This window comes from Entelurus aequoreus, linkage group LG12, assembly GCF_033978785.1.
Source record: "Entelurus aequoreus isolate RoL-2023_Sb linkage group LG12, RoL_Eaeq_v1.1, whole genome shotgun sequence".
Lineage (NCBI taxonomy): Eukaryota > Metazoa > Chordata > Actinopteri > Syngnathiformes > Syngnathidae > Entelurus > Entelurus aequoreus.
Window position 1 is genome coordinate 66,992,468 of NC_084742.1, and position 17,813 is coordinate 67,010,280.

Consider the following 17,813-nt stretch of genomic DNA (forward strand, 5'->3'; position numbering starts at 1 on the left):
TTTGTATATTCATGTATTTGTATATATTTTATTATTAAACATATTTAAAAATATATATATATATTTTTTTACATACAGTATATCTATCATATACTATCTATATTTGTGGGATCTTAACCCTTTAAATGCCAGCATGACAAAAAAACGCTCTAAAATATTTTGTATATTCATGTATTTTTATATATTTTTTCATTAAACATATTTTTTAAAACAATACAATACATTTTTATATACAGTATATCTATCAAACTAATACTAATTATATTTGTGGGAGTTAACCATTCAAAACTAAAAAACATGTCAGCTTACTAAAAACTGTTCCTAAAAAAATTTCTACATTAATTTATTATTTAAAATATTTTATAAATATTTAAAAAATATATATATTTTATATTTTTTAAAATTCTATATATTTTAACTTTTTATTTATTTTTTTCAAAGAATTACATTTTTATATACAGCATATGTATCAAATAAATATTAATTATATTTGTGTGATTCTTAACCCTTTAAATGCCAGCATGACCCAAAAAAATGTTAGGTTACTAAAAACTGCTCTCATATTTTCTTCTATATTCATATATTTTTTTAATATCTTTATTATTTAACATACTTTTTTTTTAAATAGTATTTTTTTTTTATAGAGTATAACTGTCAAATACTAACTATATTTGTGGGATTGTAACCCTTTAAATGCCAGCGTGACAAAAAACTGCTCTAAAATATTTTCTTATTTACATAGTTTGATATATTTTATTATTTAACATATTTAAAAAAATAATTACACGTTCTGTATACCGTATGTCTATCAAATACTAATTATTTTTGTGTGATTTAACCCTTTAAATCTAAAAAAACCATGTCAGGTTACTAAAAACTGCTCTTATAATGTTTTCTATATTAATTTATTATTTAAAATGTTCTTATACATATTTAAAAAAAATGGTATATTATATTTTAACTTTTTTTTTCAATATATTTTATACATATTTTTTTTAATATCTTTATTATTTAATATACTTTTTTTAAATTTACTACTAATTATATTTGTGTGATTTGAATGGTCATCCGTGGGTGCAAAGGACTTGTCGGGTTGTGCTGTGGTCTTTCAGGTTCAAATACTTGAACTTCGGGGAGGTGGGCATGGGCATTGAGCTGACCAAGCAGCTGGCAGGGAGCGACATCGCCGTGCGGATCCTCTACACCCGCTACGACCATTTGTCCATCCTGTCCAAGATGACCCACATGACCATGCCGCTGCCCCCCGTCAGGTGGGTCCCATCTCCCTTTTAGCACACACACCTTTGGAGAAGGCTTCACGCAGCCTTGGTCTCGGGGGCCCCCAGCTCTCTCAGCAAGGCGGAGGAGGTTCCACCCGAGCAGGGGGAGGCCAAGGAGAACCAGGAGGAGTCCAAGGAGAACCAGGAGGAGGCGGGGGCTGAGCAGCAGCATGAGACCGTGGAGGATGAGAAGACACCCGCCAATGAGTCTGAGGGGATGAAGGCACAGGTATCCTTGCATGCTGTGTACGTACAATACGTACAGTATGTACAGTATGTACAGTATGTGCCTCCATTGCAGGACTCTGAAAGCCACCTGTCAAAAAGCAGCGCCCCACACCCCGAGGATGGAGACAGCCAGATCCAGACCCAAATAGAGACCATTACAGGTAAGCCGGACGCCTGTTTGCGTCCAAACACCTTCTCACAGGTGGGTTCCACTTTCCAGCCGCCTCCACTCCCCCTCCCCCGCAGGAGGCCGCGGAAGACGCCGGCCCGGACCCCCACGTGGTGGACCTGATGCAGTACACCACCCTGGGCGGGGTCTTCTACTGCGAAGTCTTCCACCTGCCGCCGCAAGCGCATCAAGTCAAGGGCTGGGAGATCCGAAAGGTAAACATCGGGAAGGTTGCTCTCTTCTACGCCGATATTTGGCTTTTTGACTCGTATCGGTATCGGCCTTTTTTTTATCGATTTAAAAACATTTTGTTTACAACTAGAGATGTCCGATAATATCGGCCTGCCGATATTATCGGCCGATATATGCGTTAAAATGTAATTTCGGAAATTATCGGTATCGTTTTTTTTATTATCGGTATCGTTTTTTGTTTTTTTTAATTTTTAATTTTTTAAAAATTAAATCAACATAAAAAACACAAGATACACTTACAATTAGTGCACCAACCCAAAAAAACTCCCTCCCCCATTTACACTCATTCACACAAAAGGGTTGTTTCTTCCTGTTATTAATATTCTGGTTCCTACATTATACATCAATATATATCAATACAGTCTGCAAGGGATACAGTCCGTAAGCACACATGATTGTGCATGCTGCTGCTCCACTAATAGTACTAACCTTTAACAGTTAATTTTACTAATTTTCATTCATTACTAGTTTCTATGTAACTGTTTTTATATTGTTTTACTTTCTTTTTTATTCAAGAAAATGTTTTTAATTTATTTATCTTATTTTACTAATTTTTAAAAAAAGTACCTTATCTTCACCATACCTGGTTGTCCAAATTAGGCATAATAATGTGTTAATTCCACGACTGCATATATCGGTTGATATCGGTATCGGTAATTAAAGAGTTGGACAATATCGGAATATCGGATATCGGCAAAAAGCCATTATCGGACATCCCTATTTACAACTAGACCAAAACTACCTTTACACACGATAGCAGTGTCTACTAGGGTTGTACGCTTGTACCGCGCCCCCGTCGTCGTCACGTGGTGACATTGCTGGTTTTAACGAGCAGAGGAGCATGTTGGGCAGCGCGCACACACAGAGTACTTACAAGCAGACACAGTGTGTAGACAGAAAAGGGAGAACGGACGCATTTTGGTGTAAAAAGTAAAGATAAAGGTGAAGTTATAACACTGAAACACCCTCAGGAAGAGCTGCTTTAAGACATGGCTAGCTAGCTAGCGGCTAACGTCCATCCGCAGTGTTTTAGCTACTTCTAAATCACTAATCCTGGCCTCCATGGCGAAAATGAAGTAAGTTTCTTACATGTATCATTATCACTGCAGGACGAGGAATATCTATACATGTTTCACTACACACCCTAGCTCACCGGCGTCAAAATGTAAACAAACACCATGGGTGGATCTACACCTGTAATGATACCAAGTATCTAGTCGATCCTACTATGATTACGTCGATTTTTTTTGGCATGACAACATCCTCTTTTGTTTTTTTAAAATGTATATTATGTTTATAAAGTCAGTAAATACGTCCCTGGACACATGAGGACTTTGAATATGACCAATGTATGATCCTGTAACTACTTGGTATCGGATTGATACCTAAATGTGTGGTATGATCCAAAACTAATGTGAAGTATCAAAGAAGAGAAGAATAAGTGATTATTACATTTTAACAGAAGTGTAGATTTTTCGCGGTCATTTCTCCCCAAAAATGTTTTGATATCTGTCAAGACATTTATTTGACTTCTTGTGAGAATCACACAGGCCACGCCCCCTTTCTCTGCTTACCTGTCAAAACTTGACTTTTTTGGCTGGGAAATCCCGTTTTTGTCCTTCTTTCCTGGCGTCTTCCCAGCCCCTTCCTTTGTTTTTTTTCTCTGCCAAAAATCCAAACTTTGTGTAAATATTTAACATACTTTTTTTTTAATAGTTAGTTTTTTTTAATATAGCGTATAACTGTCAAATACTAACTATATTTGTGGGATTTTAACCCTTTAAATGCCAGCATGACAAAAAAATGCTCTAAAATAGTTTGTATATTCATGTATTTTTTTATATATTTTATTATTAAAAATGGTTTTTTTTAAAATAATATTTGTTTTTACATACAGTATATCTATCAAATACTAACTATATTTGTGGGATTTTCACCCTTTAAATGCCAGCATGACAAAAAAAATGCTCTAAAATATTTTGTATATTCATGCATTTTTATATATATGTTATTATTAAACTTTTTTTTAATTATTACATATTTTTTTACATACAGTATATCTATCAAATAATATCTATATTTGTGGGATTTTAACCCTTTAATGGCCAGCATGACAAAAAAAAAATGCTCTAAAATATTTTGTATATTAATGTATTTTTATATATTTTACTATTAAACTTATTATTTTTTTATTATATATTTTTTTACATACAGTACATCTATCAAATACTAACTATACTTGTGGTATTTTAACCCTTTAAATGCCAGCATGACAAAAAAAATGCTCTAAAATATTTTGTATATTCATGCATTTTTATATATATGTTATTATTAAACTTTTTTTTAATTATTACATATTTTTTTACATACAGTATATATATCAAATACTATCTATATTTGTGGGATTTTAACCCTTTAAATGCCAGCATGACAAAAAAAAATGCTCTAAAATATTTTGTATATTCATGTATTTTTATATATTTTACTATTAAACGTATTATTTTTTTATTATATATTTTTTTTACATACAGTATATCTATCAAATACTAACTATACTTGTGGGATTTTAACCCTTTAAATGCCAGCATGACAAAAAAAATGCTCTAAAATATTTTGTATATTCATGCATTTTTATATGTATGTTATTATTAAACTTTTTTTTAATTATTACATATTTTTTTACATACAGTATATCTATCAAATACTATCTATATTTGTGGGATTTTAACCCTTTAAATGCCAGCATGACAAAAAAAAATGCTCTAAAATATTTTGTATATTCATGTATTTTTATATATTTTGCTATTAAACTTATTATTTTTTTATTATATATTTTTTTACATACAGTATATATATCAAATACTAACTATACTTGTGGGATTTTAACCCTTTAAATGCCAGCATGACAAAAAAAATGCTCTAAAATATTTTGTATATTCATGTATTTTTATATATTTTATTATTAAACATATTTTTTTAAATAATTTGTTTTACATACAGTAGAACTGTCAAATACTAACTATATTTGTGGGATTTTAACCCTTTAAATGCCGGCATGACAAAAAAAACGCTCTAAAATATATTTTTTTATTCACGTAGTTTTATATATTTTATTATTTAACATTTATTTTTTTTAATAATTAAATGTTTTAATGTATGTCTATCAAATAGTAATTATATTTGTGTGATTTAACCCTTTAAATCTAAAGGAAATGTCAGCTTACTAAAACTGTTCTCATATTTTCTATATTAATTTTTATGTTAAATTTTCTTATGTATATTTTAAAATTTTGTATATTAAAAAAAAAAAAAAAATATATTTTTTAACTTTTTTCTCAAATAATTACATTTTTATATACAGTATATCTATCAAATAAATGCTAATTGTATTTGTGTGATTCTTTACTTACATGTAAGTAAAGAAGAGCAGGCAGCAGCTCACACATTCTCATACTTTCTGTAACATCCAGGAAGAAATGAGGTTAGCCATCATGAAAAATGACTCATCGATTATCTACGTGATGTTGACAATGTTTCAGGGTTCCTCGAGAAGAAACCTGACTATGTATAACATCTATAAAATATATAAAACTGTTATTATGATATGGAAAAGCCATATTTGTATCATTTTGCCAGGAGATTTTCCCTATTTTCCTGCAACTTGACATGTTTGTGACCAGCTTTTAGAGGCGGGCCTGCAAGCGTTCCAATACACCATTGAAACGTGCGATCCAACGGAGGAAGAAGACGCTAACTCCTTCCTGGTCTCAGTGTCCGTCCCCCTCCCGGACAATCTTTTCTTCCTGGAACCCCCTCAAGTGGGGCGCTGGCTTGCAGCAGGTAGCACAGACACAACTAATATATTCCCCACCAATGAAACCTTTTAAAATATTAATTTTATTTGCGGGAGTTTAACCCTTTGAATGCCATAAAATACTGACATTTTTTTCTATGTTATTATTATTACTATTTTTTCCACACTTAAAATGAGTCAATATTTTAAAACTACTTCAGCTTGATATATATGTCTATAAAATACTAATTATGTTTGCATGATTTTAACCCTTTAAGTGGCAGAATGATGAAAAATGTCAGGTTCCTAAAAAAACTACTGTAAAATATTCTATATTAATATATCTTTTATGTAATTTTTTATTTTAAAATTAATATTCATTAATTTTGTATATCTTATTTCTAATATATACATTTTTTAATTACTTTGTAATATATATATATATTAGGGCTGCAACTAACGATTCATTTGATAATCGATTAATCTGTCAATTATTACTTCAATTAATCGATTAATAATCGGATAAAAGAGACAAATTACATTTCTATCCTTTACAGTATTTTATTGAAAAAAAAAACAGTATACTGGCACCATACTTATTTTGATTATTGTTTCTCAGCTTTTTGTACATGTTGCAGTTTATAAATAAAGGTTTATTAAAAAAAAAAAAATTGCCTCTGCGCATGCGCATAGCATAGATCCAACGAATCGATGACTAAATTAATTGCCAACTATTTTTATAATCGAATTTAATCGATTAGTTGTTGCAGCCCTAATATATATATACATCTCTCTCTCTCTCTCTCTCTCTCTCTCTCTCTCTCTCTCTCTCTCTCTCTCTCTCTCTCTCTCTCTCTCTCTCTCTCTCTCTCTATATATATATATATATATATATATATATATTAATATTTGTGGGATTTTAACAAAATACTTTTGTAAAATAATCTATATTTTTATACATTTATTATTATAAATTTTTTTTTTTTTTATGTCAATCAAATACTAATTATATTTGCAGGATTTTAACCCTTTAAGTGGCAGAATGATGAAAAATGTCAGGTTCCTAAAAAATTACGGTAAAATATTCTATATTAATATATCTTTTATGTAATTTTTTTTTTCTAATTTATATTCATAATTTTTAAATCTTAATTTCTAATATATATGTATTTTTTAATTACTTTGTAATTATATATATCTATCAAATATTCATATTTGTGGGATTTTAACAAAATACTTTTGTAAAATATTCAATATTTTTATACATTTATTATTATTATTCAATTTTTTTTTTTTTAAATGTCAATCAATTACTAATTATGTTTGCGGGACTTTAAATGCCAGTATGATGAAAAATGGAACATTGCATAAAATACTGAAAATGATTCTGTATTATTATTATTACTATTTTTTCCACACTTTAAATGAGTCAAAATTTAAAACTACTCCAGCTTGATATATATGTCTATAAGATACTAATTATATTTGCAGGAGTTTAACCCTTTGAATGGCAGAATGATGAAAAATGCCAGGTTCCTAACAACTACTGTAAAATATTCTATATTAATATATATTTTATGTATTTTTTTATTTTGTAATTTATATTCATTTATTTTTTTTAATCTTATTTCTAATATATATTTTTTTAGATTACTTTGTAATATATATATATATGTATCAAATATTAATATTTGTGGGATTTTAACAAAATACTTTTGTAAAATATTCTATATTTTTATACATTTAATATTATTATTTTTTAAATGTCAATCAAATACTAATTATGTTTGCGGGACTTTAAATGCCAGTATGATGAAAAATGGAACATTCCATAAAATAGTGAAAATGATTCTATATTATTATTATTATTATTACTATTTTTTCCACACTTTAAATGAGTCAATATTTTAAAACTACTTCAACTTGATATATATGTCTATAAAATACCAATTATATTTGCATGAGTTTAACCCTTTAAATGGCAGAATGATGAAAAATGTCAGGTTCCTAACAACTACTGTAAAATATTCTATATTAATATATATTTTATGTATTTTTTTATTTTGTAATTTATATTCATTTATTTTTTTAAATCTTATTTCTAATATTTTTTTTTTTAAATTACTTTGTAATATATATATATGTATCAAATATTAATATTTGTGGGATTTTAACAAAATACTTTTGTAAAATATTCTATATTTTTATACATTTAATATTATTATTTTTTAAATGTCAATCAAATACTAATTATGTTTGCGGGATTTTAACCCTTTAAATGCCAGTATGATGAAAAATGGAACATTCCATAAAATAGTGAAAATGATTCTATATTATTATTATTATTATTACTATTTTTTCCACATTTTAAATGAGTCAGTATTTTAAAACTACTTCAACTTGATATATATGTCTATAAAATACTAATTATATTTGCAGTTTAACCCTTTAAATGGCAGAATGATGAAAAATGTCAGGTTCCTAACAACTACTGTAAAATATTCTATATTAATATATATTTTATGTATTTTTTTATTTTGTAATTTATATTCATTTATTTTTTTTAATCTTATTTCTAATATATATTTTTTTAGATTACTTTGTAATATATATATATGTATCAAATATTAATATTTGTGGGATTTTAACAAAATACTTTTGTAAAATATTCTATATTTTTATACATTTAATATTATTATTTTTTAAATGTCAATCAAATACTAATTATGTTTGCGGGACTTTAAATGCCAGTATGATGAAAAATGGAACATTCCATAAAATAGTGAAAATGATTCTATATTATTATTATTATTATTACTATTTTTTCCACACTTTAAATGAGTCAATATTTTAAAACTACTTCAACTTGATATATATGTCTATAAAATACCAATTATATTTGCATGAGTTTAACCCTTTAAATGGCAGAATGATGAAAAATGTCAGGTTCCTAACAACTACTGTAAAATATTCTATATTAATATATATTTTATGTATTTTTTTATTTTGTAATTTATATTCATTTATTTTTTTAAATGTTTTTTCTAATATATATTTTTTTAGATTACTTTGTAATATATATATATATGTATCAAATATGAATATTTGTGGGATTTTAACAAAATACTTTTGTAAAATATTCTATATTTTTATACATTTAATATTATTATTTTTTAAATGTCAATCGAATACTAATTATGTTTGCGGGATTTTAACCCTTTAAATGCCAGTATGATGAAAAATGGAACATTCCATAAAATAGTGAAAATGATTCTATATTATTATTATTATTATTACTATTTTTTCCACACTTTAAATGAGTCAATATTTTAAAACTACTTCAGCTTGATATATATGTCTATAAAATACTAATTATATTTTCAGGATTTTAGCCCTTTAAATGGCAGAATGATGAAAAATGTCAGGTCCCTAAAAAACTACTGTAAAATATTCTATATTAATATATCTTTTATGTATTTTTTTATTTTGTAATTTATATTCATTTATTTTTTTAAATCTTATTTCTAATATATATTTTTTTAGATTACTTTGTAATATAAATATGTATCAAATATTAATATTTGTGGGATTTTAACAAAATACTTTTGTAAAATATTCTATATTTTTATACATTTAATATTATTATTTTTTAAATGTCAATCAAATACTAATTATGTTTGCGGGATTTTAACCCTTTAAAGGCCAGTATGATGAAAAATGGAACATTCCATAAAATAGTGAAAATGATTCTATATTATTATTATTATTATTACTATTTTTTCCACACTTTAAATGAGTCAATATTTTAAAACTACTTCAGCCTGATATATATGTCTATAAAATACTAATTATATTTGCAGGAGTTTAACCCTTTAAATGGCAGAATGATGAAAAATGTCAGGTCCCTAAAAAACTACTGTAAAATATTCTATATTAATATATCTTTTATGTATTTTTTTATTTTGTAATTTATATTCATTTATTTTTTAAAATCTTATTTCTAATATATATTTTTTTAGATTATTTTGTAATATATATATATATATGTATCAAATTCATAATATTTGTGGGATTTTAACAAAATACTTTTGTAAAATATTCTATATTTTTATACATTTAATATTATTATTTTTTAAATGTCAATCAAATACTAATTATGTTTGCGGGATTTTAACCCTTTAAATGCCAGTATGATGAAAAATGGAACATTCCATAAAATAGTGAAAATGATTCTATATTATTATTATTATTATTACTATTTTTTCCACACTTTAAATGAGTCAATATTTTAAAACTACTTCAACTTGATATATATGTCTATAAAATACTAATTATATTTGCAGGAGTTTAACCCTTTAAATGGCAGAATGATGAAAAATGTCAGGTTCCTAACAACTACTGTAAAATATTCTATATTAATATATATTTTATGTATTTTTTTATTTTGTAATTTATATTTATTTATTTTTTTAAATCTTATTTCTAATATATATTTTTTTAGATTACTTTGTAATATATATATGTATCAAATATTAATATTTGTGGGATTTTAACAAAATACTTTTGTAAAATATTCTATATTTTTATACATTTAATATTATTATTTTTTTATATGTCAATCAAATACTAATTATGTTTGCGGGATTTTAACCCTTTAAATGCCAGTATGATGAAAAATGGAACATTCCATAAAATAGTGAAAATGATTCTATATTATTATTATTATTATTACTATTTTTTCCACACTTTAAATGAGTCAATATTTTAAAACTACTTCAGCTTGATATATATGTCTATAAAATACTAATTATATTTGCAGGATTTTAACCCTTTAAATGGCAGAATGATGAAAAATGTCAGGTCCCTAAAAAACTACTGTAAAATATTCTATATTAATATATCTTTTATGTATTTTTTTATTTTGTAATTTATATTCATTTATTTTTTAAAATCTTATTTCTAATATATATTTTTTTTAGATTACTTCGTAATATATATATATATGTATCAAATATTAATATTTGTGGGATTTTAACAAAATACTTTTGTAAAATATTCTATATTTTTATACATTTAATATTATTATTTTTTAAATGTCAATCAAATACTAATTATGTTTGCGGGATTTTAACCCTTTAAATGCCAGTATGATGAAAAATGGAACATTCCATAAAATAGTGAAAATGATTCTATATTATTATTATTATTATTATTACTATTTTTTCCCACACTTTAAATGAGTCAATATTTTAAAACTACTTCAGCTTGATATATATGTCTATAAAATACTAATTATATTTGCAGGATTTTAACCCTTTAAATGGCAGAATGATGAAAAATGTCAGGTCCCTAAAAAAACTGTGTATTATTTCATAATTAAATATTATTGTAAGTGTTCTGTGAAATACTAAATATATTTGTGGCACCCTTTAAAGGCCTGTATATATTATTTTATGTATTAATAATAGTAACACATTTTCATTTTAAGATCCAAAGAAGGTTCAATGACGGCATCAACATTATTTTCCTGTTAATAAAGTCATAAAAGACTGCATGAGCTTATGTTAAGATACACGAGGGCTCAAAAATGGCATTTTATGGGACATTTTTGTCATTTGGAGCAAATATGTTTTTTTAATGGCACAAAATCTCCAGCATGTCCAAATAATGAGGAGCATGTTTCCTTCAGAGAAGCACTGGAGGACAGACGGCATCAGCGACTTCTGTCTCAACCAGGAGGAAGGCACGCTCTCCTTCAGGATGGACTCCCTCTACCCTTTTGTGCTCATGCTGCGCACCTACGCCAACTTTCCCTTCCGGAGCTGGGAGCTGCGGCCGCTGGGCCAGGACTCGGCTCGCTTCAGCATCCAGGGGGCGCTCATGGACCTCAGCATCACCGTCAAGGTGGGACCGCGGTGGGCGAGACACGGCGGAGTGGGTTGTAGTAAATAAGTATGTGTTCTCTCCAGGGGAACCTGTGCATGCTGCAGTCGGAGCAAGACGTGGGCCTGGCGGACCTCTTTGACCGCTGGATGAGTGCGCCCCAGCTGCAGCGGGCCATGGTCCAGGCCGGGATCAACGTCTTTGTGAACGAGCACACCGACAAGTTTGTGCCTTCCTGCTGCAAGGTTGGCATCTCCGACACCACAGTGTGTGCGCACCCTCATGCGGAGTCCATCTTTGGTTGCCACGGAGACAGAGTGTTAAAAAGACTTAGAACTTTAGTTCTAAGGCTGTCCAAATCTAAAGCAGGGGTCTCCAACCTTTTTTCCCACCAGGGAAAGGTATGCATTATTTCTCACGTGTGGCAGATACAAACAGCAAAAAAATCTACTCGCCATAACGCCGAAGTAGTTGTAGCCCTGGCCGTGTTTCTATACGAGGAGATGGTCCCCGGTCCCACCTTGGCCCTTCAGCGATGTCCCACTTCAATAAATACCGCTCAAAATACCATCATTTACGTCACCACGCCTTGCAAAATACTACACACAAACACATTTACAGTTGAGGTTTTTATTATTTAGGTGGTATGTCAATATATCAGGGGTGTCCAAACTTTTTGTAAATAATGTAAATAATTAAATGTATATACTCTGATGATTATCTTGTGTGATGACTGTATTATAATGATAGTATATATCTGATAGTATATATCTGTATCATGAATCAATTTAAGTGGACCCCGACTTAAACAAGTGTGAAAAACTTATTGGGGTGTTACCATTTAGTGGTCAATTGTACGGAATATGTACTGTACTGTGCAATCTACTAATGGAAGTCTCAATCAATCAATCAAATTTCCACTGAGGGCCGTACGCTGAAAAATGAAAACATGCGGGGGCCATTTTCATATTTTTCACTTTCAAAATCAATACTATTTATAGATTAGTTTTACCTTTAAGACTCTCCTTAAGTTTGGTCTCGGTGACCAGTCATAAAAATGTTTGAAAAAACAGTCATTTATATATATATATATATATATATATATATATATATATATATATATATATATATATATATATATATATATATATATATATATATATATATATATATATATATATATATATATATATATATATATATATATATATATATGTGTATATATATATATGTGTATATATATATTAGGGATGTCCGATAATGGCTTTTTGCCGATATCCGATATTCCGATATTGTCCAACTCTTTAATTACCGATACCGATATCAACCGATACCGATATCAACCGATATATACAGTCGTGGAATTAACACATTATTATGCCTAATTTGGACAACCATGTATGGTGAAGATAAGGTACTTTTTAAAAATAATAATAAAATAAGATAACTAAATTAAAAACATTTTCTTGAATAAAAAAGAAAGTAAAACAATATAAAAACAGTTACATAGAAACGAGTAATTAATGAGAATGAGTAAAATTAACTGTTAAAGGTTAGTACTATTAGTGGAGCAGCAGCACGCACAATCATGTGTGCTTACGGACTGTATCCCTTGCAGATTGTATTGATATATATTGATATATAATGTAGGAACCAGAATATTGATAACAGAAAGAAATGGGGGGAGGGAGGTTTTTTGGGTTGGTGCACTAATTGTAAGTGTATCTTGTGTTTTTTATGTTGATTAAATAAAAAAACCCAAAAAAAAACCACAAAAAAAAACCGATACAGATAATAAAAAAAACCGATACTGATAATTTCCAATATTACATTTTAACGCATTTATCGGCCGATAATATCGGCAGGCCGATATTATCGGACATCCCTAATATATATATATGTACAGTATAATAATGTGTATGTATGTATGTGTATATATGTATGTAAATGTGTATATGTGTGTGTATATACAGTATATGTATGTGTGTGTGTGTGTGTATATATGTATGTGTGTGTATATACAGTGGTGGTCAAAATTGTTACTATTATTAATACATAAAATAATATATACAGGCCTTTAAAGGGTGCCACAAATATATTTAGTATTTCACAGAACAATAATATTTAATTATGAAATAATACATATACAGTGGTGGTCAAAAGTGTACATACACTTGTAAAGAACATCATGTCATGGCTGTCTTGACTTTACAATCATTTCTTATATTTTTGTGATGTAGTGATTGGAGCACATACTTGTTGGTCACAAAAAACATTCATGAAGTTTGCTTCTTTTATGAATTTATTATGGCTCTACTGAAAATGTGGTGGTCAAAAGTATACATACAGCAATGTTAATATTTGCTTACATGTCCCTTGGCAAGTTGACCTGCAATAAGGCGCTTTTGGTAGCCATCCACAAGCTTCTGCTTGACCACTTGACCACTAAATTGCTGCAGTTCAGCTAAATGTGTTGCTTTTCCGACACGGACTTGTTTCTTCAGCATTGTCCACACCTTTAAGTCAGGACTTTGGGAAGGCCGTTCTAAAACCTTCATTCTAGCCTGATTTAGCCATTCCTTTACCACTTTTGAGGTGTGTTTGGGGTCATTGTCCTGTTGGAACACCCAACAAGAGCCAACCTCCTTGCTGATGATTTTAGCTTGTCCTGAACAATTTGGAGCTAATCCTCCTTTTTCAGTGTCCCATTTAAAGCAGCAGTTCCATTGGCAGCAAAACAGGCCCAGAGCATAATACTACCACCACCATGCTTGACGGTAGGCATGGTGTTCCTGGGATTAAAGGCCTCCCCTTTTCTCCTCCAAACATATTGCTGGGTATTGTGGCCAAACAGCTCCATTTTCGTTTCATCTGACCACAGAACTTTCCTCCAGAAGGTCTTATCTTTGCCCAGACTTCCCTCTCGTCAGCTCCCACCTTTGTCAAAATATCCCCAAACTTGTCCCAGTTGGTTTGTACTACAAACATTTTTGGTCTGTTATAGTTTTTTGTTATGGGGCTGGTTATGACTAATAAAACGTTAACATAAAAAAGACTTGTCAAATATTTGCAGTAAGGGGGCAACTTCACCATGCAGGTGAAATATATACGTATTGTATTTGTGCCTCAGGAGCGTCTGGCAGAGAACACAGCCTATGAACAGATGTCACTATTTGCCTCCGTCTGCACCTTCTCCTGGAGCAAGTGGAACTCCCAGTGTGGCGGCCAGCACGTCATCATGAAGGTGCGTTCAACACTTCTCTCCTGTCTTCCTAAACATCTTTTTATAGGAAAAAATCATTGAAATTGAATTACAAAAAAAAAAGGTAACACTTCTTACGTGTTTTTTTTAAATTTTTATATTTTGGAATATATGTATATTTATGCATGTACACATTTGTGTGTGTATGTATATATATATATATATATATATATATATATATATATATATATATATATATATGTATATATATATATATATATATATATATATATATATATATATATATATATATATATATATATATATATATATATATATATATATATATATATATATATATACACACACACATATACAAACCCCGTTTCCATATGAGTTGGGAAATGGTGTTAGATGTAAATATAAACGGAATACAATGATTATCAAATCCTTTTCAAGCCATATTCAGTTGAATGCACTACAAAGACAACATATTTGATGTTCAAACTCATAAACTTAATTTTTTTTCTGCAAATAATAATTAACTTAGAATTTCATGGCTGCAACACGTGCCAAAGTAGTTGGGAAAGGGCATGTTCACCGCTGTGTTACATGGCCTTTCCTTTTAACAACACTCAGTAAAGGTTTGGGAACCAAGGAGACACATTTTTGACGTGGAATTCTTTCCCATTCTTGCTTGATGTACAGCTTAAGTTGTTCAACAGTCCGGGGGTCTCCCTTGTGCTATTTTAGGCTTCATATTTTCAATGGGAGACAGGTCTGGACTACAAGCAGGCCAGTCTAGTACCCGCACTCTTTTACTATGAAGCCACGTTGATGTAACACGTGGCTTGGCATTGTCTTGCTGAAATAAGCAGGGGCGTCCATGATAACAACATATGTTGCTCCAAAAGCTGTATGTACCTTTCAGCATTAATGGCACCTTCACAGATGTGTAAGTTACCCATGTCTTGGCCACTAATACACCCCCATACCATCACACATGCTGCCTTTTACACTTTGCGCCTAGAACAATCCGGATGGTTAATTTTCCTCTTTGGTCCGGAAGACACGACGTCCACAGTTTCCAAAAACAATTTGAAATGTGGACTCGTCAGACCACAGAACACTTTTCCACTTTGTATCAGTCCATCTTAGATGAGCTCAGGCCCAGCGAAGCCGACGGCGTTTCTGGGTGTTGTTGATAAACGGTTTTCGCCTTGCATAGGAGAGTTTTAACTTGCACTTACAGATGCAGCGACCAACTGTAGTTACTGACAGTGGGTTTCTGAAGTGTTCCTGAGGCCATGTGGTGATATCCTGATTATATATATACATACACACACTATATGTGTGTGTATGTATATATATATATATATATATATATATATATATATATATATATATATATATATATATATATATATATATATATATATATATATATACACACACACACTATGTGTGTATATATATACACACACTGTGTATATATATATATATATATATGTGTATATATAGACACACTGTGTGTCTATATATATATATATATATATATATATATATATATATATATATATATATATATATATATATATATACACACACACACTATATATGTATAAATATATAGACACACTATGTGTGTGTGTGTGTGTATATATATATATATATATATATATATATATATATATATATATATATATATATATATATATATATATATATATATATATATATATATATATATATATATATATATATATATATATATATTAGAGATGTCCGATAATATCGGTCTGCCGATATTATCGGCCGATAAATACGTTAAAATGTAATATCGGAAATTATCGGTATCGTTTTTTTATTATCAGTATCGTTTTTTAAAATTTTATTTATTTTTATTAAATCCACATAAAAAACACAAGATACTTACAATTAGTGCACCAACCCAAAAAACCTCCCTCCCCATTCACACAAAAGGGTTGTTTCTTTCTGTTATTAATATTCTGGTTCCTACATTATATATCAATATATATCAATAGTCTGCAAGGGATACAGTCCGTAAGCACACATGATTGTGCGTGCTGCTGGTCCACTAATAATACTAACCTTTAACAGTTAATTTTACTCATTTTCATTAATTACTAGTTTCTATGTAACTGTTTTTATATTGTTTTACTTTCTTTTTTATTCAAGAAAATGTTTTTAATTTATTTATCTTATTTTATTTGATTCATTTTTTTAAAAAAGTACCTTATCTTCACCATACCTGGTTGTCCAAATTAGGCATAATAATGTGTTAATTCCACGACTGTATATATCGGTTGATATCTGTATCGGTAATTAAAGAGTTGGACAATATCGGCATATCGGATATCGGCAAAAAGCCATTATCGGACATCCCTAATATATATATATATATATATATATATATATATATACATACACACACACACTATATGTGTGCACACTATATGTGTATATATATATACATATATATATATATATATACATACATATATACATTATATGTAGGTATATAGATACATAACATTTAATTAAAAAAAATAGGGAACACCTTTTTTTTTTTTCAAACAGTGTCCAGCATGGCATGATAAGGCTTTTAATGAGACGTCATCAGCCATGTTTGTGCTGTGAACACAGTGAGCGACGCTGACATTTACACACACACACACACACCTCACTTTCAGGCGTGCGAGCACCAGGGTCCAGACCCGGTCCCTGACGACCAGTGGAGTCTCTACCTGCTGGGGGCTCACAGATTCCAGAAGCTGGAGATAACGGAGACGAGCGAGGCGTTCTGCGCCGACCATCAGCCCGACAGTGAGTTCCACTCCACCTTCATCCACATGCTGCAGGACAACATGAGTCCTGAGGGCATAGGTCACGCCCGGGAGTGCCACTTCCTCTTTGTGGACACTGTGCAGAGTCTGCTCTGTGCCACCCGACCCTTCATGTTTTGCTAAATTAAACCAAAACACC

The 17,813-nt window shown here is 29.6% G+C and overlaps 1 protein-coding gene across 4 annotated transcripts in view; it reads left to right on the forward strand.

The window, feature by feature from the left end:
• The window catches only part of LOC133662470 (dynein axonemal intermediate chain 7-like), a 30,060-nt gene extending 12,257 nt beyond the window's left edge, over positions 1-17,803 (forward strand). For all 4 annotated transcript variants that reach the window (XM_062066490.1, XM_062066488.1, XM_062066491.1 and 1 more), the window contains 9 exons: positions 1,113-1,271; positions 1,347-1,509; positions 1,582-1,669; positions 1,729-1,892; positions 5,610-5,769; positions 11,412-11,626; positions 11,692-11,850; positions 14,736-14,849; positions 17,522-17,803. In XM_062066490.1, the coding sequence (XP_061922474.1) occupies positions 1,113-1,271; positions 1,347-1,509; positions 1,582-1,669; positions 1,729-1,892; positions 5,610-5,769; positions 11,412-11,626; positions 11,692-11,850; positions 14,736-14,849; positions 17,522-17,797 (1,498 nt within the window). In that variant the 3' untranslated portion in view covers positions 17,798-17,803. The remainder of the gene's footprint in view (positions 1-1,112; positions 1,272-1,346; positions 1,510-1,581; positions 1,670-1,728; positions 1,893-5,609; positions 5,770-11,411; positions 11,627-11,691; positions 11,851-14,735; positions 14,850-17,521) is intronic.
• The last annotated feature ends 10 nt before the right edge of the window (positions 17,804-17,813 follow it).